The sequence below is a fragment of the Acipenser ruthenus genome, chromosome 17, assembly GCF_902713425.1.
Source record: "Acipenser ruthenus chromosome 17, fAciRut3.2 maternal haplotype, whole genome shotgun sequence".
Classification (NCBI taxonomy): Eukaryota; Metazoa; Chordata; class Actinopteri; order Acipenseriformes; family Acipenseridae; genus Acipenser; species Acipenser ruthenus.
This window is the reverse complement of record NC_081205.1, coordinates 3,178,465-3,203,806: the sequence shown is the minus strand read 5'-3', so window position 1 is coordinate 3,203,806 and position 25,342 is coordinate 3,178,465. Positions and strand designations below refer to the sequence as shown.

General features: G+C 42.1%; 1 protein-coding gene across 9 annotated transcripts in view; it reads left to right on the top strand.

Moving 5' to 3' along the window:
* Positions 1–25,342, top strand: part of LOC117423383 (brain-specific angiogenesis inhibitor 1-associated protein 2-like) — a 52,012-nt gene that overhangs the window by 14,310 nt on the left and 12,360 nt on the right. For all 9 annotated transcript variants that reach the window (XR_009307541.1, XM_034039050.3, XM_058989801.1 and 6 more), the window contains exons 3-9: positions 800–886; positions 12,792–12,853; positions 13,428–13,499; positions 15,269–15,406; positions 21,268–21,420; positions 23,763–24,014; positions 25,005–25,209. Coding sequence is in view for 8 of the 9 variants with exons in the window: in XM_034039050.3 (XP_033894941.1) it covers positions 800–886; positions 12,792–12,853; positions 13,428–13,499; positions 15,269–15,406; positions 21,268–21,420; positions 23,763–24,014; positions 25,005–25,209 (969 nt within the window). In the remaining variant the exon portion in view is untranslated. The remainder of the gene's footprint in view (positions 1–799; positions 887–12,791; positions 12,854–13,427; positions 13,500–15,268; positions 15,407–21,267; positions 21,421–23,762; positions 24,015–25,004; positions 25,210–25,342) is intronic.

Here is a 25,342-nt window from a genome sequence, read left to right as displayed (position 1 = left end):
AGCACCAAGTAGACTGCACTTAATACATTGTAAATTCAACTGTGCATTAATTGCAATTAGCTTTCTTACTGCAGTGGCGGTAACTTGCAGTCATATAAATAACACTTTGTATTGCGTGGGTGTTTTTGCTTTACTTCCAAGGCTTTTTATTGAGATCATAGAGCAAGTGGTGGATGCACTACGATTTCTAGTACTACACCTTTAAGAGCCCTACTTTTCGCTCAGTTAGGTTGTAAGGAAATGGAAGGGGCTAGGGGTTAATATAAGATGGCAAGTTTCAATCTTTAGCACGCAGAGTAGCTTATTCATTTGAAATGTATCGCTTCGGAAATGGTGGTGGGGTCAGGTCAAAGCTTTTTTTTTTTTTTCTGGGGAATGGTTTTTGGAGATTAACAACTCTGCTGCAACTTTCTTTTTCTCTACTGCACAGCCCTTTCCTTTTTTTGTTTTGCATTGGAATGAAGGATATGATGTGTAGAAATAAAATGAAATTCATTGTGGTACTGTTGCTGCAATAGGGATCACACTGTACAGTACATCTCTGCACAAATGAACAAGAAAATATTTTACCCAGTTTTGTAACCTTGATCCTGTTACTGTGTACGCCCTATGTTTTTATTTTTTGCACTGCTGTTGATGGTGAAAAGCTTTTAAACACAGGGGCATGTGGGGCTGTATTCATCAAGAATTCACAGGCCTCTAAGTGCACTGGCTTGCTATTGTTATGAATCCAGCCCCTTGTCTCTATGCAGTAATAGCTGCTGGTCGTATTTTGATGCCCAATGCTTCATATTTCCAGGTGTGACATTTGCAGCCAAGGGCTACTTCGACGCACTGGTGAGGATGGGTGAACTTGCCAGCGAAAGTCAAGGCTCTAAGGATCTTGGTGAGTCACTGAGCCAGCGTCGGTGTGGGTTAAGGGGATATACAGGAGCAGATGTAGCCAACTCCAGTCCCTCTGTTGGATTTTGTTCCAACCTACCATTGTCTTCCAGTGCACAGGATTAACTTGAGATGAGCTACTGTTTACCTTTGTTTACTGTGTAGCATCACCTGATTTCTGAAAAAAAAAAACAATATCATGCTATCATCAGTATTATCTACAATGATTAGCACAGCTGGACTTGGTTTGAACTAAATTCTGTGCTGTTTTGCAGCACTGGAGGACTAGTCCTCTATGTCTGCATGGTGCATGGCTGCTAGGTGGAATACTGGGAGTGACTGGGTGGGCAGGAGGGAAAAGCCATGTGAATCAGATGGCATGGCACAGGCTGGTTAAATGGTTAAACCACACCATTAAGAACATTGGCAGACCTATAATATGCACAGTTGAGCCTGTATCGAGTGGTTTTGTGAACTGTGAGTAAGAGGACAATTTGATTGATTTGATCACCCAAGGGAAATGTCTTGCAAATGTCTTGCACAGTTAACCTCATTATTAATTTATTAATATAATTTTTCATTTGTGTGTTGTTATTTAATACCAGAGTGACAAAAAAAGTGTACGGTAATGCCTGATTTCTTCTGAAAGGTACAAATGTGCTGTAATTTCAAAAGAAATAGAAAATCATTTAAAATGAATTAAGAACGTGTAAAGGAGAGAGAGCTTTGAGCAGACAAAATCTTAAAACCTTCTTGCTGCAGGTGAACTACAGTAGGTCCACGTCCGTCCTCCGTTGTCGGTAATTAACCTGGTTCACTGTAAAGCTCTTCCATCTAAAGACCACACCTTTATGTCAACTTGGTTTTGTTTTTAGTTCCTGAAAAATTGACCAAACATAACCTACATTTTGTGCAGAAGACCCAACACAATTGCTATAATTTTAATAAAACAATTTCAGATGTCCTTGACTCCCAAATAAGATTGTTTCTTGTCTTTAACTCTTTTCTATAGCGAAGGCAAATCAAGGTCTAAAGTATTTCCGTTGAACGTTCAGGGTGTTCTCATTTGTATTGTCAGAACCCCCCAAGCCTGCGTTTCGACAGGGCTGTTCCCCTCTCCAGTTACCTCTTCCTAGACACCTACACCTCTGTATACCTGGCCCTATTGTTTACCACTCAAAGCCTGTTTTTAATCCCATTCACTTCTCCCATCTCCCATGGGAATAGGATAGGCTCCCTTTCCCACCTCTATCCAGTCACGCTGAGCAGGCAGGTCCCATATTAAAGGTGCTGGATTTTTACTTATAAGATAATTGGTTCTCTGTAATAATAATTCAATTTTGATATGTATTCTTTTATTCAAATTGATATATAACACTGTAACAGAGCATTGGGTGTTAACACGCCACACAGGCACGCAGATTTATTAAACACACAGATGCTGCATTGGTAGCCCTAGTGTCCGATTTAATAAAGAAAACAAAGCTAAAAATAAAAGGCAAACGCTAGCCTTGTTCAGAGAGACGTCCCGCTCCAAGAACCTACTACAGTACGAAACCATCTTTTATACTGGTTGGGATCAACTTCCCCTAAACTGCTGTTGCTCCCGAAGTCCCGGCCTCCCAGCGACTCTGGGTCTTTATGACAGTCCTGGCTGGGCAGAGCCTTCACAGGCACGGTCCTGCAGTTGAAAGTTATCCTGTGGACCAGACGCTGTCCTTCTCGATGTACACAAAGCACCCCTCTGTGTAGCAGGGCGGTGCAGTCACCTCGAGCAGACACTTTTTGAGCTGCGCGCAGGCTCCCCGGGCACACCCCCTAGTCAATCAGTACCCGCCCGATCAGCTCTGTGCCAGGCGAGCCTACCTTCTCAATTGGTTGCCTAGCAACTCGTCTCCTGTTGCGTGTCCCAGCTGAACACATCTGCTCAAGAACCAGCGACTGGGTTCTCCCTCTCACAAACACATACTACAACAAAAAGTATGATACACACTAATTCAAACTATATTCTACCACAACATCTCAGATTACAGTTATAACATTCTGAGAATTAAATATATCGGTTTACCAAAAATAAATAGACCATCCCCCAGTGTAAGGTTCATGGCCTTTTTACCAACAGTTAATATTAGTCAGTCTAAACTGTAGGACACATTTTTATATATAAAATTGTGACCACTTATAAACCATATTAGTTTATAATTTGATAGCCTAATACAGAACGAAAGTAATATTTACCACGTCTGGACGAATTCCCTGGCCAAATTAGCATGGTGTTTATTGGTTGTAAGAAAACTCAATGAAGTAATCTCTATATCTAACATTTATATAGGCTCTATTCTCTTCCACAGCCTTTCTGTCTTCTCTGTCCTAATTCCCTTCCCCTAGCTGTAAACACATTATCGGCACACAGAACCCCACCCAAACGGGTTCTACAAAGCTTTTACAAAAGGTTTTACAAATGAATAATTGTAACAATGTGATTTCAAACGCATACACACATGTATAAAGTCACAGCAGACCAATGGCTAAGAGTTTCTCAGTTTTCTTTACAAATAAGCAATGAGTGGCGGACATGCCAGCTGGTACAACACCACGATGAAGTGGCTTCATTTTATTTCTGAATATCTTCTGATTTGAGAGTTTAACTCCTTGCTGTGATCTTTTCACTGCCTGTAATAGCAAAATGCTGCTGAAACAATGCGAGCTGAAGCAATGCGAACTGCCCTGCCTTGGTGCACCCTGTTCCCCTGTAAAGAATGGTGCAAGGCAGCGTGGCACAGACTGAGCCACTTTGGGGCAGTGCCAAGGCAAAGCGAGTGGTGCTCTCTACTCTGCGCCCAAATCCGATTAGCTTGTGGTTTCAGCAGAGGCTGAACAATGGCCTATTCTTTCAGTGCCTGGAATCCGACGGACAGGGTGAGTTTGAACGAACGCCAGCCCTATCAAACGTGGCCTCTGTGTGAAACATGCACTGTAGCTTCTGAGCTCTGTGTCGCTGTGGTTAATGGGTGAACACTGATCACAGCAATGGGATAGCCTCAATGCTCTCATGCTACCTGAAGATGGGGTTAGAATGCCACAATCAGGGTGCCAGACAAATTTATTTTAGTCCACAAAAACAGCAAAATCTAGTTGATTATGTCATTAATTACTGATTTTAAGTATATGCTATTTACACCACCTAATGCAGTCTCAATTTTAGCAGTCTAACGTTATTCAATTCTCACTCATTCGGATATCTGACCTTGGCATGTCTGCTACCGTGGGCCAAAGAGGCCAAAAAGATCAGGAGAGAAATATTAAAAGTTGAGGGCAGTGTGAGTGAATGTGTGGAGTGGAGCAGTAAATGAAACCCTCCTCTCACAGCAGCTGCGAGAGTATAAAGCTAATACAAAGAAACTACCATCTGCTCTCAGATTGAATCGCATCAATTGAAGGAACAAGGTTAGGTTTATTTCCTACTGGAAACCGTAAAAGGAAGCTAACATTACTCTTTTCAATTTACAGAAACTCTTTCAAGAGCCATGTGCAATATCTTCCTTTTAAACCTTTGCTTTATATACCAGCTGGGTTCCTGTGTGGAATCAGAATAATTGATTTGAGTTTCTTGAACCATTGAGTGTAATTGGTAATGCAATGAAACTTAAAAGGGTTATTGCTAAAGAAGAAATATATAATTTACCTGTATTGCGCAGCAGGTAAGATTTATGAAATTATTTAAATAGCTTTTTAAAGCCTTCAGCTGCAGCGTGCGTTGGTCTGCTGAGATTGAAGTGTTTAATGTTACTGGTGACATTCGAGAAACCTTGCCCATGTTTGCTGTACTGTGACACTTGCAGTATGCTCTGTGTGTATTTTTAGCCTTGGAAGAAGTCTATAATCCCCAGTGCATTTTGCAGTTATATAACAAACATTTTCTGAATGTGCCTGCAAGACGTGCCCCATTTTCACTGCTGGGCACCACCTGCTCAAGAAGCAGGAGATTACTCTAATGGAGGTGTCAAAGGGGGTCCCCAGGTCATTCCATTCCATTCCCTTCCCTTCTGCAGTTTCTGCACGCGGCACTGCGGTGTGCACAGTACAGCAGCCTGGCTTCCTTTTCACTCCAGCATCTCTGCATTGGCTTTCTGTGAATGTCACCGCAGCCAGCCAGATGCTTGATCAGTAGATTCACAGTTAAGTGGAACTCCAGGTACCAGCGAAGCAGTTTAGATGATTGATGTCTGGAGCTGACATCTAATTAAAACAAATTGAAGGAATGGTTTTTTCAATAGGCAGCTTCTGGAGTCCTTAATAATCTCTTCCAGTCAGTCAATGCGTTCTTACTATGTAGAAGCATTAGTCATTGGTGTCATTTCAATTTCATTGAATGTGTCTGTTTTAACAGTAACCATGACTTGCATCTTATTAGCATTGTTGTGAAACAAGACTTTTTAAATTACTGAAGTTTCCTGTTACCTGACGACTTCCTGTGCTGTAGGTCATCTTCACTCTCCTGGTCTGGCTACAGTCCTAGGCACACTATCTAATTAGAACAGAAAGTTTTCCTTTTAAAATATACTGCTATATATTGCTCTTCCTGCAGTGACTTTAGAGGACAGATCTCAAACCCCAGTGCACTAGAGCAGACATTTTGAAAAGAACTATGAAACAGACTTTTACAGTTATAAGTATAAAAAGTTGTCAGGATGTTAATAATGTCAAGAAAAATGGCAGGTACTTTATTTAAACAGTTGCAGCAACACGTGGGGACGTGTAATGCTATATTTTTGAGAACCCCACTACTTACTCTTGAAAGCCAAATTAGTTTCTGTGTTGCTCATCTGTTGCACCAGTCCACACCCCCGCACAGCTCCACCTCCAGTAGGACTAGGAGAGAGTGAGCGAGTTGGGATTAGACCCGACTCCCTGTTCTCTGCAATTTAAAAGGCATGCAGTTCACTGGCCTGCATAACAAATAACTTCGTAAAAAAATTGCATATTCTTGTTGCTGTCAGCTGAGACCCCAGTGAAGAATTGCTAGCTCCTGCTCTGGATCATTACAGAACTCTGGCAGCCACCCCACCTGCAAAATGCACCCCCCCACACACACAACGCCCCCATCAAACGGGAAATCTTAATAAGAATACTGTGAAGATCAGAGTTAGCTTCCCTTCTTCCTGTCTGCTAGCCTCCCCCTCCCTCCACACACACACTCACCCACTCACCCACACACCCACACACAGGCTTTGTGCCCTAGTTCTATGTTTCTGATAATGATCCCTCTTCCATAGTAACTCCTGCTGCTGACAACAGCAGTTTGATACTGACAGCTTAATGGTCTCCCTGCAATGCTTCTATTTAAGTTCTATAGAATTATTCATAACAATTGATACTTTCATATGGAAAGGAAATGCGGTGGAAATCCTGTGAAGTAACAACTGGTATGTAAATGTCATAACAAATTTTATAGAAAAATATTTTCTACAGAAGGTGCAGGATTCTTAGAGCGTTTTATTAACGTGCTTTTGTATTTTATTATATAAGGCTATAACTAGGCTGGGTAAGTGAGTCAGTGACAGCTGTAAGTAGCCTGCACCCTGAACCATTTGAACATCTTGTGTGCCCATTACCCCTTGCAATCAGGAAGCCACTGGTCAATGCTCTTTTTCAGTTCTCCCATGCTGACTGGTATTTTCCAGTCAGTGTCCTGTAAGGGAAGGGGAAAGCACTGGTTGGGAGGGAGCCTGTATTTAACAGCTGCCTTTTTGTGCCGCAGACTGCTCTCGGTGTAAGTGGGGCGAGGCAGGATATCCTGCCCATTTTAATAGCCCCCTGTATGTTATTCATGCCACTCGCTTCTATAAAGTGAAGAAGGGAAATCATTTAATAGACCCTTAATAAAATAAAAGAAAGCCCTTCTGGTGCCGACTTTATTTTATTTCCCAATGTCATGCCTACATTTAAATCTGCTTGGTGAACGGGTCATCAGATTGTAATTCAACAATATCTGGTGGTATTAAACCTAAGCGTCTGGTTTCACACACCCTGGTTTGCACTGATCATGGACTACCTAATGTTAACATAGGTAGGGTAGGCCACAATTGGTGCTAATCACAGTCTGTGAAACTAGCCCAAGGTCCTTGTGATGAGCTGTGGCTTGTGATTCGCATGGGCTAGTGAAAGTTATATCTTATGAGCTGGACGTTTTTTCACGACCACTCCTCTCATTTGTATATGCATTCTTTCACACCTGTCCAATATTCTCAGACTAGATCACGATTCACTACACTAATGATTAACAGTTTGACAAAATGTAATGCTGCATGTGCTTATTGTTTCAAGTGACTGTTAAAAAATACACACATTTTTATAATGTCTTATTGGTATCCTTTCAGGAGATACTGGTGTAGTTGATACATGTTCTGGCTATTGGAATGTATAGCCTCTCCTCTTTATAAGGTTGTTTAGAAGTTAAGCTTTTGTGTGCATTTTTAGGGAGGTTTGTGTGGTGTGTGTGTTTTTTTTTTTTCTTTTTTTTGCTAATTTGTTTAAATAATGCAAACTCCATTTGAAGTATGAAGAGGAAGCTTGGATACTTCTCTGTGCGTTTTGTTTCCTGCTGAAGGGAGATGAATACAATACAATACAATGTGTCTGTTGAACACAAAGATAACAGCATGTGATTTCAATTCAAAGCAGATGTTCTGATGCCACAGGCACAATTGCACTGCTCACAGGTTCCTGCAAGCCAGTTCCGTGTGAAATGAGGCAACATTCCATTGGAACACGGAATCATCCCTTTGGACTTCCTGTACTTTCAGTCTGTCCCTCTATACCTCCCACAACCTCTACCCTTCTGTACCTCATAACAGCATCCCTAACTCACTCCATCTGACCCCCTCTAGACCCCACTGTCTCAGCAATGCATATAACTCTATTTCTAGTACGCCAAGGAGTTAAAGCCTGCTGACTGTAGATTTGTAATCTCAGTGTGTCTCCATGGCTTCACAACATTAGCATGAAAGCAATCTCGTAGCCAAGCGCATTAACTCCCCAGCTTTGCCTAATCAGAGGATTGCGTTCTTCATTTCTTGAGGAGGAGGTGTTAGTTTTTTTTTTTTTTTTTGTAATTATGTATTTTTTTTTCTTTCTGTAAATTTAATTTTATTGGATGTTCTTTTGAATTGTATCTCTCTGGAACATCTGCCAGTGGACACTGGAGAGCAAACCAAAACAATGGGAATACAAACTGTTTGAAGCGCTTCCAGCATGGTTGGCATCTTGAGATTTGTGTTTGGTCGGGAGGGCATTGTTATATAATATATCACGGCTGACGGGAGACCAATGTTGGTCCAGGCTCTGGGAACACAAACTCATTTTCGGGATGAATTGTCTTAGCACAGCTCCTAGCTGCCTAGCGGTTAAACCTGATCTATTGTCTTTTTATCTGAGATGTTTCAGGCCATAGTTGTACCTTTTTTATTAATGTTTGTGTATCATTTAAAAAAAGGAAAATGACTGTAACATGAGCAAAAAATTGTAATTGATTTATGTTGATTACATTAATTGCACTAAAACTAATAATTGGCTGCGCAATCTCTCTACATTCTGCTGATATTTGAACCATTATGGCGATTTAACGCTAGCGGTTTCCAAAGTTAATACAACAGGAGAGGTTTGGAGCCCTCCCTCCCAGATAAATACATCACAGCAGATTTAAACTTTCCTTGTAGTTTTCACTAGTAGGGGGGGGGGGGGCAGGGTTCACTCCCAAGCTTGTGTTGAGTATCTGATTCTTCTCATGCTCTGCAGATCCTGCCGTGCTAACTCACCTGCGACTTGAAACACTTCACAAACTTGCAAGAAGAGAAACTTAAGCGCAGTCGGATGCCTCTGCTGAAACGCTAGTCTCACTTGCCAAGGTTTCTTCTGAGTTTCACCTTCAGTAATTGATGATGATAGTAATAGGTCTCTCAAAGTGCCCACATGCTGAGTTCAGAAGAGCCTTCCTTCCTGAGTGGAAGATGGCATTTCCACTCTGAACACTGTTACAGAGACTGATTGAGTGAATCAGACACAGTTGGAGGCAGACGGGTATCTGATGCAATCAGCCAGTGATGTATGTATGTATGTATTTATTTATTTATTTTTCGATGAAACTCTTAAAACCCCTTGTGGGACTCCACAGTTGGATCTTGAGTCACTCAAGATCGCAAGGAATCTCCTTCACTGAAATTAACGTATGCCATTGTACCACCCAATGCCAACTCTTGTATTAGCATTGCAATGTAGCTTTGCTATGTGCCCTTGCCAGTGCAATGCCCTCCTGATGCTGTTGGCTACTTACCGGCGTTTCTATTGTTTGTAGCGCTCAGGGTCGGAGTCAATTCCGGTTCTTCAATCCTTTTTAAAATCAATTTCCAATTCCTATTTCAGAGACAATGTTTTGCTTGTTCAGCTGCTTTCATCTGAAGCCAATTGAATTGTCTAAGAGTGACTTCAATTGAAGTTATTTGTTGCCACTGTGAGAAGCTTGTTTTTAGCAGAACACTTCTCATTGCAGTTTTGATGAATGGTGTATTGAAACTGATTTAAAAGAGAATGGGAATTGATTTTAAAAACAGGAAATGACTCCAGCCCTGGTAGCCTCACTGTCCGTCGATTTGCAACTGACCTTTTGATAGCAATGTAGGAAGACTTTCAGCTCCTCCCATTGTGGTTTTCCAAGACTGCGGAACTGGTAATCATAAATCCTTTAATCTATGGAAATTTGGTTTGAGAAGCAGTTTTATTTTTGACATAGTATTTTATCTAGTGTACCGTGGGAGTGGCTGTGTGTTTGTAAACCCTCTGAATCGCACAATCCAGGTCAGATGCTGACTGACACCTCTCAATCCCAGGTAAAGATCTGATGTGATAATGAAATGTCTGGTCAAACCTACAGGTATAGAGTGGGGTCAGTAGTTTATTATTCTCTGCGTCATCGTGGTTTGTGGCAGAGTGCAAAATCCAGTCTAATCCCGTCTTTTTTCCCCAGGGGTATAATCAAGCTGTCCTGGGAAAGTCTGTTGCTGGGGAGTTGAGAGAGAGAGGTTCAGTTGCCATGATCAGGTGATCACATGCAAAGCTGAGCAGACTAGCTTGCCTCAGCATGGCTAGAGTTCATTGGCTGTGAAGGACTATCTTCCCTTATTTCTCTATTTACAAGGTGTTGGCTGTCATTTTAACAGCAACTTCATCATGCTCTGTTTAGACTGGAAAAACTGTCCATAAACAGACTAAACTTATTGGCAAGTCTGGGGTTCAGGGACAATTCCCCATGTGAACTGGCCCGCTGCAGTTATGTTTGTTTGTTTGTTTGGCTGTATTGATTAGAAAAGCTATAATCCCTTTTTTAAAAAGCAGTTTACGCAGCCCTTGGGTGATCACTGGACTGCTGCTTAATGGAGTGCCTCTTTAGATCACCAAGGGAAATCAGCTTGCTCCAAATGAGCTTTCGTCCACATTCATGACTAGCAAACCCTTCCTCAGTCTCTCGCCTTCATGGTCAGTGAAGGACACTCCAACTGGGCCACTCTGTTGGCGACATGCTGACCGCACATGTATCAGTTAATGACACGCCTTTGCAAGGAGTCCAGTAATCTAGACAGTTGTTTACCCTGCTACAGCAGTTGTTTCTGTCGGGCGTGTCCACAGGAGTTGTGATTATAAAATCTGTGCTGCTTAGCTATGCCGGTGAATGGCATGGGTGAACCCGGGCTCAGCAGTGTGCAGGCTTGTCTGTGCTGAAAGGGAAGCTTGCATCACCCCAGGTTTTCCTGTTTAGTATTCAGAAGCTGTCTTTGAACCCAGTATGCACATTCAACTGTGCTGTAGGAATATCGCTCTAGGGGGTGCTTCATATGGTTTTAATGATTTTATGACTTTGAGCAATTGCAGTATTTAACCTCTGTGCACTCCATACAGTAATCTCAATCGAGTTAAAGAGGAAGTTTGTTTTTCCCTTAACATGTTTTATATTTGCCCAGTCTACATGTATCCTGCTGCTGTCAAGTCCATCTATCATAGTGTGGGGTCAAAATGGTGTTAATATTGTATCTTCCAGCTTTGCAGTGTGTGTGTGGTGTGTTTGTTTTGTTTTTCTTGGTGGGCTTTAGGGTGACCTACATCCAGAGCACCCCCTTCCCTCAGCAAGAAGGATTTCCACACTATAGATAAGCTGTTCAAGTTGTTCCCAATTTTTAAATGCATGCCTGAACTGGAAATTAGCATTTGGAGGGGGGGGGGGACCATTCAAAGAATAGCCCTAATAAAACTTTTTTTTTAATGGCCAATTCTTTCTCCACTAGGACTTGTTGTTGTTGTTGGCACTAACCCCAGTGCAAACTAATGTGGGTAAAGTCTACAGTGTGTGCAGCTAGCAATGTTCTCTACTGAAACAAAATCCCATCTGTGTGTAACAGTTTGCATTACATGGTGTTTTAATTTATTTGAAACCCGGTCAAACCTCATTAGTAAGGACTCTGACAGGATCGGCTAAATGGTGAACAAAGATTTCTCCCCATGCTGTGTGCAAGGAGAGGTCTCTCTCATTAAACCTACACAAAACTCTGTAGTTGCCCTCAGCAGTTCTCCCAGTCCTGGTCCCCTGTGATTTTAATTATAATTTCTTATTCGGTTTAGCCGCTCAGCCTCACCAAGGGAGACAAGGTGTTGACACTTTTTAAAGCAGATTCTTAATTCACATTAGATGACTCATTTTAAAAATACATTATTTTATTTTCAACTGCCAGTCCCTTGTCTTCAACCAACCCCTAAGCCACACTCCTTTGTTCCCAGTCCTTCAACCCTAACCCCTAGGCCACACTGCCTCCTTAGCTCTAACAACTAGGCCAAACTGCTTCCATCGGCTTTAACCTCCCAGTCTCCTTTCCAATCCATCAACTGCAACTACTAGGCCGCACGGCTTCCCTTTCAGTCCCTCCGCATCAACATATAGGTCACACTGCATCCCTCCTAGTCCCTCGGCTCTAACCACTAGGCCACACTGCATCCATCCCAGTCCTTTGGCTCACTACTAGGCCATGCTTGATTCCTCCCGGTATTCCTCAAATCTAACCACTAGGCCACACTGCATACCTTCCAGTCTCTTCATTAGGCTTAATTTTTATTTTTTTTCCCCTGAAATTGAGACTAGGCGCTAGACACTGCAATATATTTCCCACACATAAATGGATATTGAGCGCTGTTTGTTCATGGCTGTTGTATCCACTGTGTTTAATAAGGACCCCCAACGGACAGGCCCTCTCTGGTTCTCATTAAAGGGGTTTGACTGTGTCGAGGAAACCTCTGTGTGTGTCTCATTATTCCCAGGTAACTGTTCTCACTGTCTCGAGGTCTTTTTTACTTCTGTTCTTTGCTCAATCTAGATCTTTTTGTTCCTTTTTTTTTACAATGCATTGCATATTCAGAAGAGGCAGCATGTAGGTATTAAAAAATAAAAAAATAAAAAAAAAATAATAATAAATCATTTCTCCTCCTCCCTGCTGCATGGCTCACAGTTTGTTTTTGTTTTCTCTTCTGTTTGAGTTTTGCTTTTTTTTTTTTTTTTTTTTTTTTCTAATTTTAAAACCCTTTTAAAACCTATAATTGATGATAACAATATTTAATAATAATAAGCTTGAGTAATTTAAAAAGGCACCTTTTGTATTGATTTTATTTATTGATTTTACGTTCCCCCTCCCCCCCATTCTGTTTATTTTTGTTGTGTACTTGTTAATCTCTCATGACTTGACAACTCACCATCCCGTTCATTCTGGCTTCCTGTCCGCCATGTTTGTTGGCTGCATGGTCTTGCACGGTGTGACTTCACAGAGCTGGGAGTTTTTAATGCCATCTCTTTTCTCTCTCTTTCTGTTTTGCAGGGGACGTGCTGTTTCAGATGGCAGAAGTACACCGGCAGATTCAGATGCAGCTGGAAGACATGGTAGGTGTCTGTTCCCTTCTTTCCACATATACATAAAACAGCGTTGTATTGGAAATGTGGTGTGTGTACCTGTCTCTCTGTGTAAATACATCTTGAAACAAAATAAAACAAAGTATCCTTTAGATCTATGGTTTTCTCAAATAGGTATCGACACAGTACAAAATGCTGATGGGTAGGTAACCTGTAATTCTAGGAAACAAAGCTCAGTTATAAACAACTGTGGAACAACGTCCTTCTGCAGGCTTAAGCACATTTTCTAATGCTTTTTATGGATGGGCACTGTTTTGTAAGTCGATATAGGAACTATGATGATGAAAATAACCCAGAACAAGAAAGTCTTTCCCTCCCTCATGGACAGGAAGGGGCTGGGTGTCCTGAGCATGTTTCTGTCTGAAACAATGATGCAGGCAGACCAGCGCAAGAGAAACAATGCGTTTTCAGCTCTCCTATTGTTACTCCCGTGAGAACCAGACTTTTCACCCGAGTAATTTTTTTTGCTGAGGCAGTTTTTCTTGTTGCTTTTCTGGATTGCGTAGTGCACCTCGAACTTAACCCCTTCCTCTCTGCATTCCAGCTAAGGTCCTTTCACAACGAGCTGCTGACAGAGCTGGAGAAGAAGGTGGAGCTGGATGCCAGATACCTGAGCGTGAGTCCTGCTATACTTCCATCATGATCCCCCTTCTACCTCCCCTGCTATTGTGACCATTAACCAGTCGTTATACCTGGTTAGTCCACGGACATCACATGGCCTGAGACCACGGTCATCAGTGGACCTCACTGATTGTCTATCTAACTGCCTGTGATATGGTCAATGGGAAGGATAAGGCTTCCTATTGAAATCTCTTGATTAATGAGCGGTTTTGTTATTGTCACATCCGTTATCTGGTTCTATTGATCCGCAGCTCTCCCTGCCACTGCTGCAGTGCTGTGGAGTTCTCTCTCCTGTCACGGAGTGCTTCAGGGGAGCTTGGAAGAAAACACTTTTTTAATTTACTGTGCAGCCAAGCTGAACCCGTGATAAGCTAGCCACAGTAAAGTTTAATAACCCTGCATAATACTCTACTTTGTTTTTAAAGACTGTGAAGAGAGATGAGGAAAGGTCAGTCTTTTGAAGCTGTTTCTCTAGGAGGCATCTTCCACCCTGCCTTTTGATTTTTAAGGACTTGTTTTTTAAATGAAATACAACTCGTACTGTAAGCTTCAGACTCTGGCTATAATGAACACTTGATAAATTGTCTGTCAGACTTGGACACTTGATTGATGTGCAAATACAATTCTGTGTGTGTGTGTGTGTGTGTGTGTGGCCTACCATGGGTGGCTTCCTTTTGTGTTTGTGTGCTGCAGGGAAAGTAGTTTGTTTTTTGAAAAATGAGCCGCAGTGTTTGAGAGCATTTATTCCATCCTGATGAGGCGCTCGAGGCTCAGATGAGCAATCCTAGCTTAGCTGCTGGGTCACAGTTTATTGAGACTAGTTCAGGGCCCCATATTCTGTCTGTCAGATTAGTTTAGTTTAGTTTTATTGTAAAAGAGATGCCATCTTGTGTGGTTTGGGGGGTGAGAGAACTGGGATACAAAGCCAGAGTGACTCAGGCAGCACCAAATTGTCAGAAACAACATATTTTATGAAGAGACACCTGACACTTCTTAACTTACCGGTATTATAAACCACTATAAAAAACAAAGACTATTCATCTTTGTAACCTTCGGATTTGACAGCAGAGGGGACTGATGCCCTCCAGTGCCGTTCATAAGTAATTAATCCATTCCTGTACTGAACCTGCCCAGTGAATGGTTAGACAGACAGAGGGCTTCTGTGTTGCTGTCCAGTGCGATCTGTCCCGCCCCAGTCTGATGGTGTCTCTCTCTCTCTCTCTCTCTCTCTCTCTCTCTCTCTCTCTCTCTCTCTCTCTCTCTCTCTCTCTCTCTCTCTCTCTGCATATATCTTTAATATTCATTTAAAAAATCATACTCCACTTTTTTTTTTTTTTTTTTTAATTCAAAACTGATGGACTGGCCGTATTCTTCAAGGAATTACATTTATGTAACTGACATTGAGCTGATGTGCTCTATATTAACTCGCCCTCAGTGAATTGGGTTCCTGTTAGATATATTACATTTTATTCAGTGACCTGATTTCTTTTTTTTTTTTTTGCAGAAACATCCACTTACCTGTAGCTTTTCCTTTTTTTTTTTTTTTCTTACTGTACATTTGTTTCCTAGCCACTATTTCAATTGTCAGTGTTTAAGCACTTGCAGGTCAATAGTCTTAACCCCCATTTTTTACATGTGCAGTTCTTCGTTATTGCGTGAGAACTGACAATTCAAATCTACACTTCCCTTTTAAAATGAGTTTGCCTACAGTCATCGTCATGTTCCTTTGTGACTGACTGTCTGACATCCTGTCGCCCCCTACAGGCCGCCCTGAAGAAGTACCAGATGGAACACAAGAGCAAGGGAGAGTCCCTGGAGAAGTGTCAAGCTGAGCTGAAGAAACTACGCAGGAAGAGTCAGGGCAGCAAGAACCCACAGAAATATGGGGACAAGGAGATGCAGGTACAGTAGGGTTGTGTGTGTATCCAAGCCAAACTAGTACGCCAAGTCTGAGGCAGGGAAATTATTTCATGCAATTTGAGAAACATTTTTTGCACCGGTTTTAATTATAGTTGGTGAAACGTAAAGCTTCTGTGTTTTAGTGATATTCCAGCTACTGATGAGTGAGGGTTGTCAAACTAAAGAACACTACTCTGCAGTGTCCCATATAGTTCAACCATCCCATGTACAGAGGAACCATCACCTACAGTATGTCCCACACCCCTATCCGATCCTTCCTTCCTCCAAGCTCCCGAGCCGCTTCCAGCTGTATTGCAGCAGTTTGTTTCCCTGAAGGCAGGTATTGGTGTGACGCACTCCATGCTTTAGCGGTTGTCTGACAGCTTGTTGTGTTGAGTGCGCTGCGTTCCCGCGGGGTTCACCAGCTGCTTCAGCCTCCCATTTCACAGCGCTGTGGATCATCACACCTCCATTACTCGAAATACAGCAGCCCTGTCATCCGACTGTCCGGAATCCTCGCTTTCCTACGCTCCCCTCATTATTTATTCACTATTTGTTCATTAATTACCTCTTTGTTTGTTCTCCTAAACCGTCCTTTTGTTCTGAGTTCGTTCCGATTTTTTTTCTTTAATTTCCTGCTGAACTGAAGGCGATTGGTGATCCAGCCCCATGTTTAGCTAGACGTGCTGTAGTATCACACACAGCAGGGCTTTGGGGGTGGAAGTGGTTTTCCTGAGTAGTAAACAGAGTATCTGTGGGATTGTGCAGTGAATGCTGCAGTAGTAGGACGTGCTGGTGTGTGTCTGCTGTGTTCTGGTGCTCCGTGAAGAGTCCCCACGACCATCCTGTAATGAGGTTGTATTGTAGGCGCAGGTGTTTTGATAACCCCTGGTGTTCTGGGTATCCACCTGTATTTAAATCTGGACAGGATTATGGAAAATAAACTTGGGGCAAAACTGTCTATTGCCCATGGAGGGGAGTAGCTTAAGCTATTCCTTCTACCTGCACCCAAGCATTTAGATTGTTTAACAATGACCTTGAGTAGGAGGAGAGAAAATATGTCCGCGATAAACACCTGCACTCTGTGTTTAGTTAAGCTAGTCTGTCTTTCATTAAAGGGAAATCCTCTTTTAAAAATTGTCTTTCACCCCCTTGTTGTTGTTTTATATGCAACCTTTCAGCAGTAACCAGAAGAGGCTGAAACCCTGGAAGCAGTTTGCAGAGAGACACTTAATAAATGTGCTTTATTATATGGTGCTGCTGCTCACTGCAGGAGCCGCTGCTGTAATTGGGTTTTGTCAGCGCCAGTCCTATTCATAGGCAAATGAATATCCAATTTATTGAAGCAGGGAGCCGGAGTCGAATGATTAGGTTTGGTTTATGCCCTTCGGGGCTGTGGTGTCCAGCTAGCAGGAACGGCAGCCAGAGCTCGGGTGCATTGGGGATAGGAGCTGAATCTTGGAGTAACTGTAAAGCATTTGCAGGCATGGTAAATCACTGTAACTGAACAGGAGAATGTGCGGTAAATTGCAGATTTATTGTGCATAGGTGAAGTCTGTCACCATGATGATCTTTTTTTTGTTAACAAATATTCACCATAAACAGCTACACATAATGTATCTGTTGGGCCAATGCAACTCTCCCACCAAGTCCCTCAGCTTTGGTCACTAGACTAAACCAGGTCATATTTCCTCACAGTCGAGCTGTACTGCCTGCCTCCCAGTCAAGCTGTCAAGACCACATTTTAATGCTCAGTTTAAGCTCTGTGCCTTTATAATTTATAAACCAGTGCTTACACTCCACTTGCATAGATGGAGGCAGAGTGAGTATATACATTTTACATCTCTGAGCTCTTGGGTCTCCTGCGTAAGTCATCTATTGCTGCAAAGACGCTTCTGTGACCCAGGGGAGTTAAAAGCTTCAAAGCACTAGCTGCAAGTTATCTAATGCTCCTGTTGCTGGAGGAAGAATTTTGGAGCACTAGGCTGCAGTGTGGGCAGTAACAGGGCAATAATACTTTCAATAGCTTGTTTGACATGGAGGACTTATTCAATAGGTCACTCTAGTCCTGCATACAGAAACTGTCTGAAAAGAGTTGATTTGGTTCCTTTACCCTGCAGCTGAAACAGTGATCATTGTGTGTTGTTTGTGTCATCCACATACAGAAGAATGGAGTTACATTTCCGTATATTACCACGAGATTTCCAATGTGTTGCCCACACAGGGATTTTAATACCCCAGGTAGAATTGTACTTCAGGTGGAAGTGAAGCTGCGATATACAGTAATTCCCTGAAGAAATAAACGTTGTTGTATTTGATTTATAGATTACTGTAGAGTCCTATAGTCGAATAGAATAGCAGTGCTGCAGGAACACACATATTGGAACATAACAGACAGGCAGCAATGAGTTTATTTATTATAATAACAATTCAGTACCGGTATTCCTGCTGCTTTCTAACTGCAGTACTGCGGATGCACCTGCGCTGTTAATACAGTGAATCTCCACCAAGCGGGTCTATGTTTGCTGTAATAACAGGTTCTTTTAATTTAAGGCGCCAATGCTATTGACTGCATCTTGTTAACGGAGGGCCAGAGACATGCCTTTTTAGCATCAAATTAATTGCACTTTTGGCAGGCTTGCAATAAAACCGCTTTTTCCAGCTGCAGATGCTGTGATGCTGCAGAGGTAAATTCTCCACATTCTCATGGGCACATATATAATTGGTGTGCTTACTTACAATCACAACAGCATCAGAGGTTTTCCCCGGATTATAGGTGTGTGTGATTATTGTGCACATGCACAGCCTAATACATTCGATTTAAAGGGGATTGCTTGAGTTTTTTTTGGAGGGTGTTATCCAAATCCAGGATTAAAAAGAGTGGGCAGATTGTCAGCTGAGCAATTAACAGAACAGACTCTTCAAACTGTCTTTTTAATATTGCATGGTTTGGTACCCCTTTACAGTAAATTGCAGCTTTTATGATTAGGATTGGAATAATGTTGCTGAAAAAGTGTGGGATTTTATATTGTATTGTAATTGCTCTTGGTATTCTGTCATGACATGATAAAGGGTTACCCTTCAGGTTCTCTTGTCCTCCTTCCTGTGTGCTGATCTGGATTAAAAGGGGGTTCCTGCCTGCCTGTCTGTCCTGAGAATATAGGCAACGCTGTCCGGATATCTATGGCCATTTTATATTTCGTTTTCAGCATCAGACGCTGAATCTGTTCAATAAGTCACTCTAGGGTACCTTTTTTTCTGTAAAGCAGAAGGAGGCTGTGTGGTCCAGTGGTTAAAGAAAAGGGCTTGTAACCAGGAGGTCCCCGGTTCAAATCCCACCTCAGCCACTGACTCATTGTGTGAACCTGAGCAAGTCACTTAACCTCCTTGTGCTCCGTCTTTCGGGTGAGACGGAATTGTAAGTGACTGATGCATAGTTCACACACCCTAGTCTCTGTAAGTCGCCTTGGATAAAGTCGTCTGCTAAATAAACAAAAAAAAGCACTGAACAACTTTATATACGAAACCTTGCCGCTCTACACAGCCACAATGTGTGTAGTGCTTTCTGCTGAGCGAATGGGAAGTTCCGACCAAAAAAATGAATCAGAATCTTTACTTCTCTATCTTTTTTTTTGCCGTGACCTGAACCCGCAACCTAGCATCTTCCATCTCCTCATTAAGATACAGGAAGCTGTAGGTGATGTGCATGGATCTACCTCAGTCCTCTGTCTGAGAGGAGGCTGGGGGAGTGAAGAGGAGTGGAGTTCTGAATCATTCATGAGCTTCTATCAGACAGGATGAGAGCAGCTTTTTACCATGGGCTCGTAAGCCTTCAGCATTGCCCAGCACTCGTTTTAAAATCCAGTGATACACAAGCTTATATGGAATATATAAGCAAGAAGGATAAGAGCCTTCATAAATTGAAATAAACCTGCAAACGTGTTGTAGCTGTTTGCGTAGTGCACTTGAAGCCTTCAGGTTTACCGTATAAGGTTTTAGAATGCAAGGGATTTATAGGAGTAATCTGAGACAATCTGAAGATTCCCAATGCTCTGCTCTGTGTGTCTGCAACACCAAGTGGCACAGGCATTGCAGACAGTGTTCTGATGAACTCCAAGCAGCAACCGCTAACTTTTCTAGATGTCTGTCACTAGTATCTTTTCATTTATCTATAGGATGGCCATTTAGGCTCCAAGAGTGGTTATGTAGTTGAACAATTAACTATTACTTCAGACTAAAAACTCTAATTCTCAGAATGCTAATATCTCTTGCTGTTAAAAGTTTGTGGAGATTTTGAATGACCCACTGAGAGATCGCCTTTATGATTCATACCGGTGTTCTTTCACACTGTCGGCAAACTCCCCCCAATTCTCTCGCCTCCTATATTTAGAAGCCTCTTGAAATTCCAGCGTTCAGCTCCCTTGCTTAGTGTTTGACGCCTGCTGATCAATCTGTCTTCGCTTTCTCTGACTGCTGAAGTACATTCTGTCTGTGCTGTTGCTAATCATGAAATGTTTGTTAGATGTAAGAATTGTAACAATACACTGAAGTTACAACCATCTGTCATCAGGCTGTTGGGTGTATAAACCCACCCTCCCCTTGAGCACCAGGAGGCTATCTTTAATTTATAGATAAGATATGAAAGAGTGTTTAAAGACCAGATGTGACATAAAGTAGTGACACACACACACTGCTTGCAGGCAGTACATTTGTCGCCCAGGCTGTCATTATCCCCTTAACAGAAAAGGGAGAGGAATACTGAAAACCAACATAAGTTTATCCCGCTTCAGTGTTGGGGGAGATCAGTTTATTATGCAGATACGACGTATCTCTGGCAGAGAATAAAAAGCCTGTCTCTTCACATGGGCGAGCAGAGCCCTTGCCTTTTTACCTCCAGGACAGAATATTTCAGGTGTGTGTGTTTTTTTTATTGTGCTTATGTACAGGGTCAAACATGCAACCCTGTCAAAACCTTGAGGGCGTAGGCCAAGTACTTTGAAATATTTACGTTTTTAAAGAAAACTGACAAGTAACTTGATCCCCAACGTTAATTATTGTAGCAGTCTTTTCCCTTGTGGTGTTAATGGTAAATCTACACTTTTTCAGTCAATGCAAACACTATAAACCAATGCATTACGAATCACATTTTTTAGACTATTTGTTCAGAAAAAATATAGCTGACATTAAATTCATTTTTTTTTGTATTTGTAAAAATCTATTTCTATTGCATATCTGTTCTCAAATAATAAATAATACATTTTGTAATCTCCATCAATGTAAAAATACTTGGCTTGCATTTACTATCAGGAAATTCATAAATTAATAAGTGCTTAAAACAGCTAAAATGATTTTATGTATGCAAACTTTTGAAGGTATTCATATTTTATTAATATCTAACATAAATTGAATATAAATTCACAGATATGATGGGGAATGGGGGATGCATGCTGCTGCAATGAAACTTGGACCAGAGACCTTTTGGGAAGAGTAATTATATGGTTTTGCAAATCAGTTTTACTAGGAGCAACATGCCCATTTCAGATGGAAATACTTGCATTTTGTATCAAAGTGCTGAATGCGCAGTCGGCAACGTGCCTGTGTATTACTAATCCTAGCCTTAAGCAAAATCCTTTTTATTATCCTGTATCATATATAAGGTTGTTTCTCACCCTTGATTTAAACTGCTTAGATGGGCCAATGTCATTAGCAGTACAGATGGCATCTTTTTTTTTTTTTTTCGGAATTGCTCATCAGGGTATAAGTTAACCAATACAGTACCTGAGGTTTGTAGTGTATGTGCAATACACTTTAATACACAGTAACTGCATGCATATACATTACATTCCTGTGTTTTTCCTCTGCAGTATGTGGAAACCATCAGCAGTAAGCAGAGCGACCTGGACAGCTACACAGCCGAGGGATATAAAACAGCGCTGTCAGAGGAGAGGAGGAGGTACTGCTTCCTGGTGGAACGGCAATGCGCTGTCTCCAAAAACAACATTGCCTATCACGGCAAGGTGAGTGAGGCGTTCATTAGGGAAGGGTGAGTGAAAAGCGGGCAGACACCAACGACGGGGATTATCGTTTATTTCACTGCAGCATCAACAGGGGCTCCCCGCTCAAAATACCAGCTCCCTGTGCCAGCATAATGGCAAGCGGCCATTTGGGGATTGCATTGTACACTATGAACAAGCTCCTGTTCCCACACAACTGATATTGCACTTCTTGTTAGTTAAGTTTTAGCAGCTTGATCAGGTCTTGCTGCCTAATAACATTATTATTATTATTATTATTATTATTATTATTATTATTATTATTATTGTCCTGATTTCCAAAATTCAGTTACCAGATTGCATTGTAAAAACCACATTCAATGGAAATGCACATACAACATCTGTACACCAGGTAGCACTGTTTGCCATGCAAAAAATTATGTTCAAAAAATTAATGGTGAAAATTCTGTCACAAGACGGCTTCTTGCACATTTTTAATGAACTTGGCTTGGCCTTCGCTGAGGATCTGCTTGCAAACAGTATCTCCTGCTCCAGTCCTTGCTAATCAGACCACTGTGTGTAGGAGGTGAAAGCACTTTTGCCTTGAAGCTGGAGAGGGCTCTTGGAGCAGCTCTGAGCGCCTGCTGCACAGTACATGTCTAATGAGTCACACAGGAGTGGGAAGAGACCCTTTACCACTCAAAAGAGAAAAGGCACCCCTGAAGCTCAATCATTCCCAACACCCACGTCTGCGTTTCATCGCATTGTACTGCACAGCAGTAACAGCTGTCTCCGCCATACCTACAGTTTCAAACTGCATAATGAAACGAGAGCCTTTAGTATTCACAAAGAGAGAGACAAATCAGTCTGCTACAAGTGTGTGTCATTTAGCACTCCTACCCAGCCAGACCTACAGTAGCTGCCTACGTTGGTTTACTCACAGCTGTGTGTTTGTGTGTGGGCAAATGTAGAGGACTTTGGTGTGTGTGCGCGTACGCGCACGCGTACACACACACACACACACACACACACACGGTGCATTGGCAAATCAAGGACTTTTTGGCTCCAACCTACATTGGTTAGTTCTGATGTGCGAAAATCTCTTTTTGGTGCTTTACTTCAAAAGATAAATGTGTCATTAGAAATGTATAGTAAGGCATTCAAAATATTAATATTAATACAGTGGTATGAATTTTCTTTTTATATTGTCTTTCCAGATGAGAAATGATGATAATTTGTATGCCGGTAGCAAATAGATATTTTGCACAGTAATATTCTGAAGTTTGTTTTATAAATATTTCACTACAGTTAATCATTTGTTCATTTATTTTGGGGTTTTATAAACGTTTTGGATGATTTAGTATGATTTCTGGTAAGCTTGTACTAAAAAACAGTCCTTGGGTAAGCAACCAATGACCTCTGATGAAAACAGTTTAACTGTTGAAACATTAGGTGGTTTTTCAGCTTTTTCATTTCTTTTATGTCCGGGAACCAAAATAAAATCTAAAAAAAGATATATAAAGTTCAGCCGTTGTTTGTGGTTGATGAATAGGAAAGTGCAGTGTTTTTTCTGCTATGTTTAAAAAGACTTCAAATGGCCGTCTAACATCACCATTATATAGTTCATTCTATGAACGATTTCTAGCAGCGTTGTAGCTGAAGTGTTAAAACAGTGTAAAAGACCAACTCAAGCCGTGACACATGTATATTTCACAATTGAGGTGTGTTCTTGAAAAAATCTGGTAACCCACAAATTTGTTTTCTTAAGATAACCTAGCATGGTGCCCCGTTACCATCTGAATACACTTTTCATTGTGGTTTGAATCTGAGATTGTGTGCTATCAAGTTGTTCCAGGACACCCATGAGAACTCAAGGTGTGTGCCCTTGGTTAAAGACCCAGGCTGGCTCCCCTGCATGCTCTGAGCATGTGCTCAGGAAGCCTAGATTGTGGGCTGTGTTAGAGCAATTGGCAGAGTGCCGATATCCGAGCTATTGCTGCAGGTCAGGCCAACACTGAGTAGTATGTTAAACCCTGCACTGGCATAAGCAACTCAAGAAATTTAATAGAGGAGGTTTCTGAAATGAGTTACTGAGTTTGGTTGTTCATTGGGGTGTAAATTTTGCAGCACTGAGAACCACATTTAGTTCATTGCTCTTCATCAAACTGAATGGAATATGTTTGCAGAAGAGCTGAGAATTGAGGTTTTTGTGCCCACTTACTCACTGAAACATAACAAAAGCCTGTAATCACTCAACACATGGTGAGGAGTCCCTGGTGTTCTGTCAGAAGCTTGCATTGGCAGGTCCCGCTGCTGTTGAGACCAGGGCCCCACAGTTCATGACCATGCTGTCTTTGTTTCTGCAGGGCAAGGACATGCTGACCCAGAAGATTCCGGTCTGGCAGCAGGCTTGCTCCGACCCCAACAAGCTGCCTGAGCGAGCCATGCTCCTGGCACAGCAGATGGCATCGAGCAGTGGAGGAACATTGATCTCCAGCCCCATGCACTCCTCCAAATCCAGCCTGGTCATTTCGGACCCCATCCCCGGGGCCAAACCCCTGCCTGTCCCCCCAGAGCTGGCACAATTCATGGGGGGCGGTGGTCTGGGCCACCCCTCGGTAAGCATTGCACTGAACCAAGGAAAGGTCAGCCAGTGGGTAGAATCGAACTCCCTTGGCAAAGCAGTTGAAACCATTCGCCAGTTCCTGTCTTGGAGTGCCATTCCACTTTGGGTGCAATAGGTGACAGTACAGTAACTACGTAGGTTTGTATTTTAAATATGTAATTATTTAAAATGAACTGTTTAGTGCAGGACAGAAGAATAGAGTGTTCTACCCTGGGGCAAATGGTGTACTAGCATTGGCTGATTCTATGAAACACTGCAGACAGTAACACTTAAAACAGAAATTGATTTAACAAAGTTAGACTTGCATACCTTCCTGATCAAAAAGGGAAGAACTGTCCTTGGGTTGAGCAGGTTTAAGCAACTTCATCTAACTTTTTAAATTTAGTTCACCAAAGTCTCTTCCTTTTCTCGCCATCGTACCAAGCTTAGCTTTTGAGAACAAATCCGATCAATGATTTCAGTGGCAATTAGATGAAGTTGGCTGTTCTTCAAACAGAAGCAGAAGCTGGGTGAGTCTCCATCTGAGAGTCCTATAACCCTCATTATAGAGGCATCAAAGAGGACATGCTCATCTGGCACTCCTCTCAGGGGGCTCGGGGTCACAGATCTGCACACCTGACATCCTATTCCCTGCAAAGTCATTTGAAAATCCTGTTTGTGAAAACAAAATGCAGCACAGAGTTGTCGACCAGTGGTACTCACCGGTTCAATCCACTGTAATTCAAGACCTTATTAAAACCAGGTCTTTGCTTGTTGAATGTAACTTCAAAGCAAATAAAGTCTGGCTCTGGGAAAAGGCTCTCAACAGCTTAATTCGGGAACAGAGGACCTGGACAGTAATGGAGGAATGAGTGAGAACTGCTGATGGGCAACCTTAGTACTTCCACTCCAGATCTTCTTTTTTGTTTCAAGCATGCCCATAGTTTTTAAATTTGAACCTATTAAAGCTCTGACATATCAATGAATATGTGTGTGTTGACAGCGGCTGATGGGACAGGATGGAGGGACTGTGATGAATGGCTCTGCAGGCGCGGGCCACATTGAGGACTACAGCCAGTGGGCAGAGAGCAAAGCATTGCAGGACAAACCCCCTTCACCCCCCCAGGGCCAGAGGCAGCTGAGCGAGGTCCACTCCAACACTCTGCCTGTCCGCAGGGCAGCGCCACCCAAGGGCAAACCCCAGCTGGGTAAGAGTTTGACTTCTTTTTTTTTTTTTAAATTTATTTCTAATCCTTGCACATAAACCAGTGAGGTCAAAATGTAACCCATCCTATTTCTACCCCCATCTTTTGACTTCTGATCAATTTTAATATGACTTGA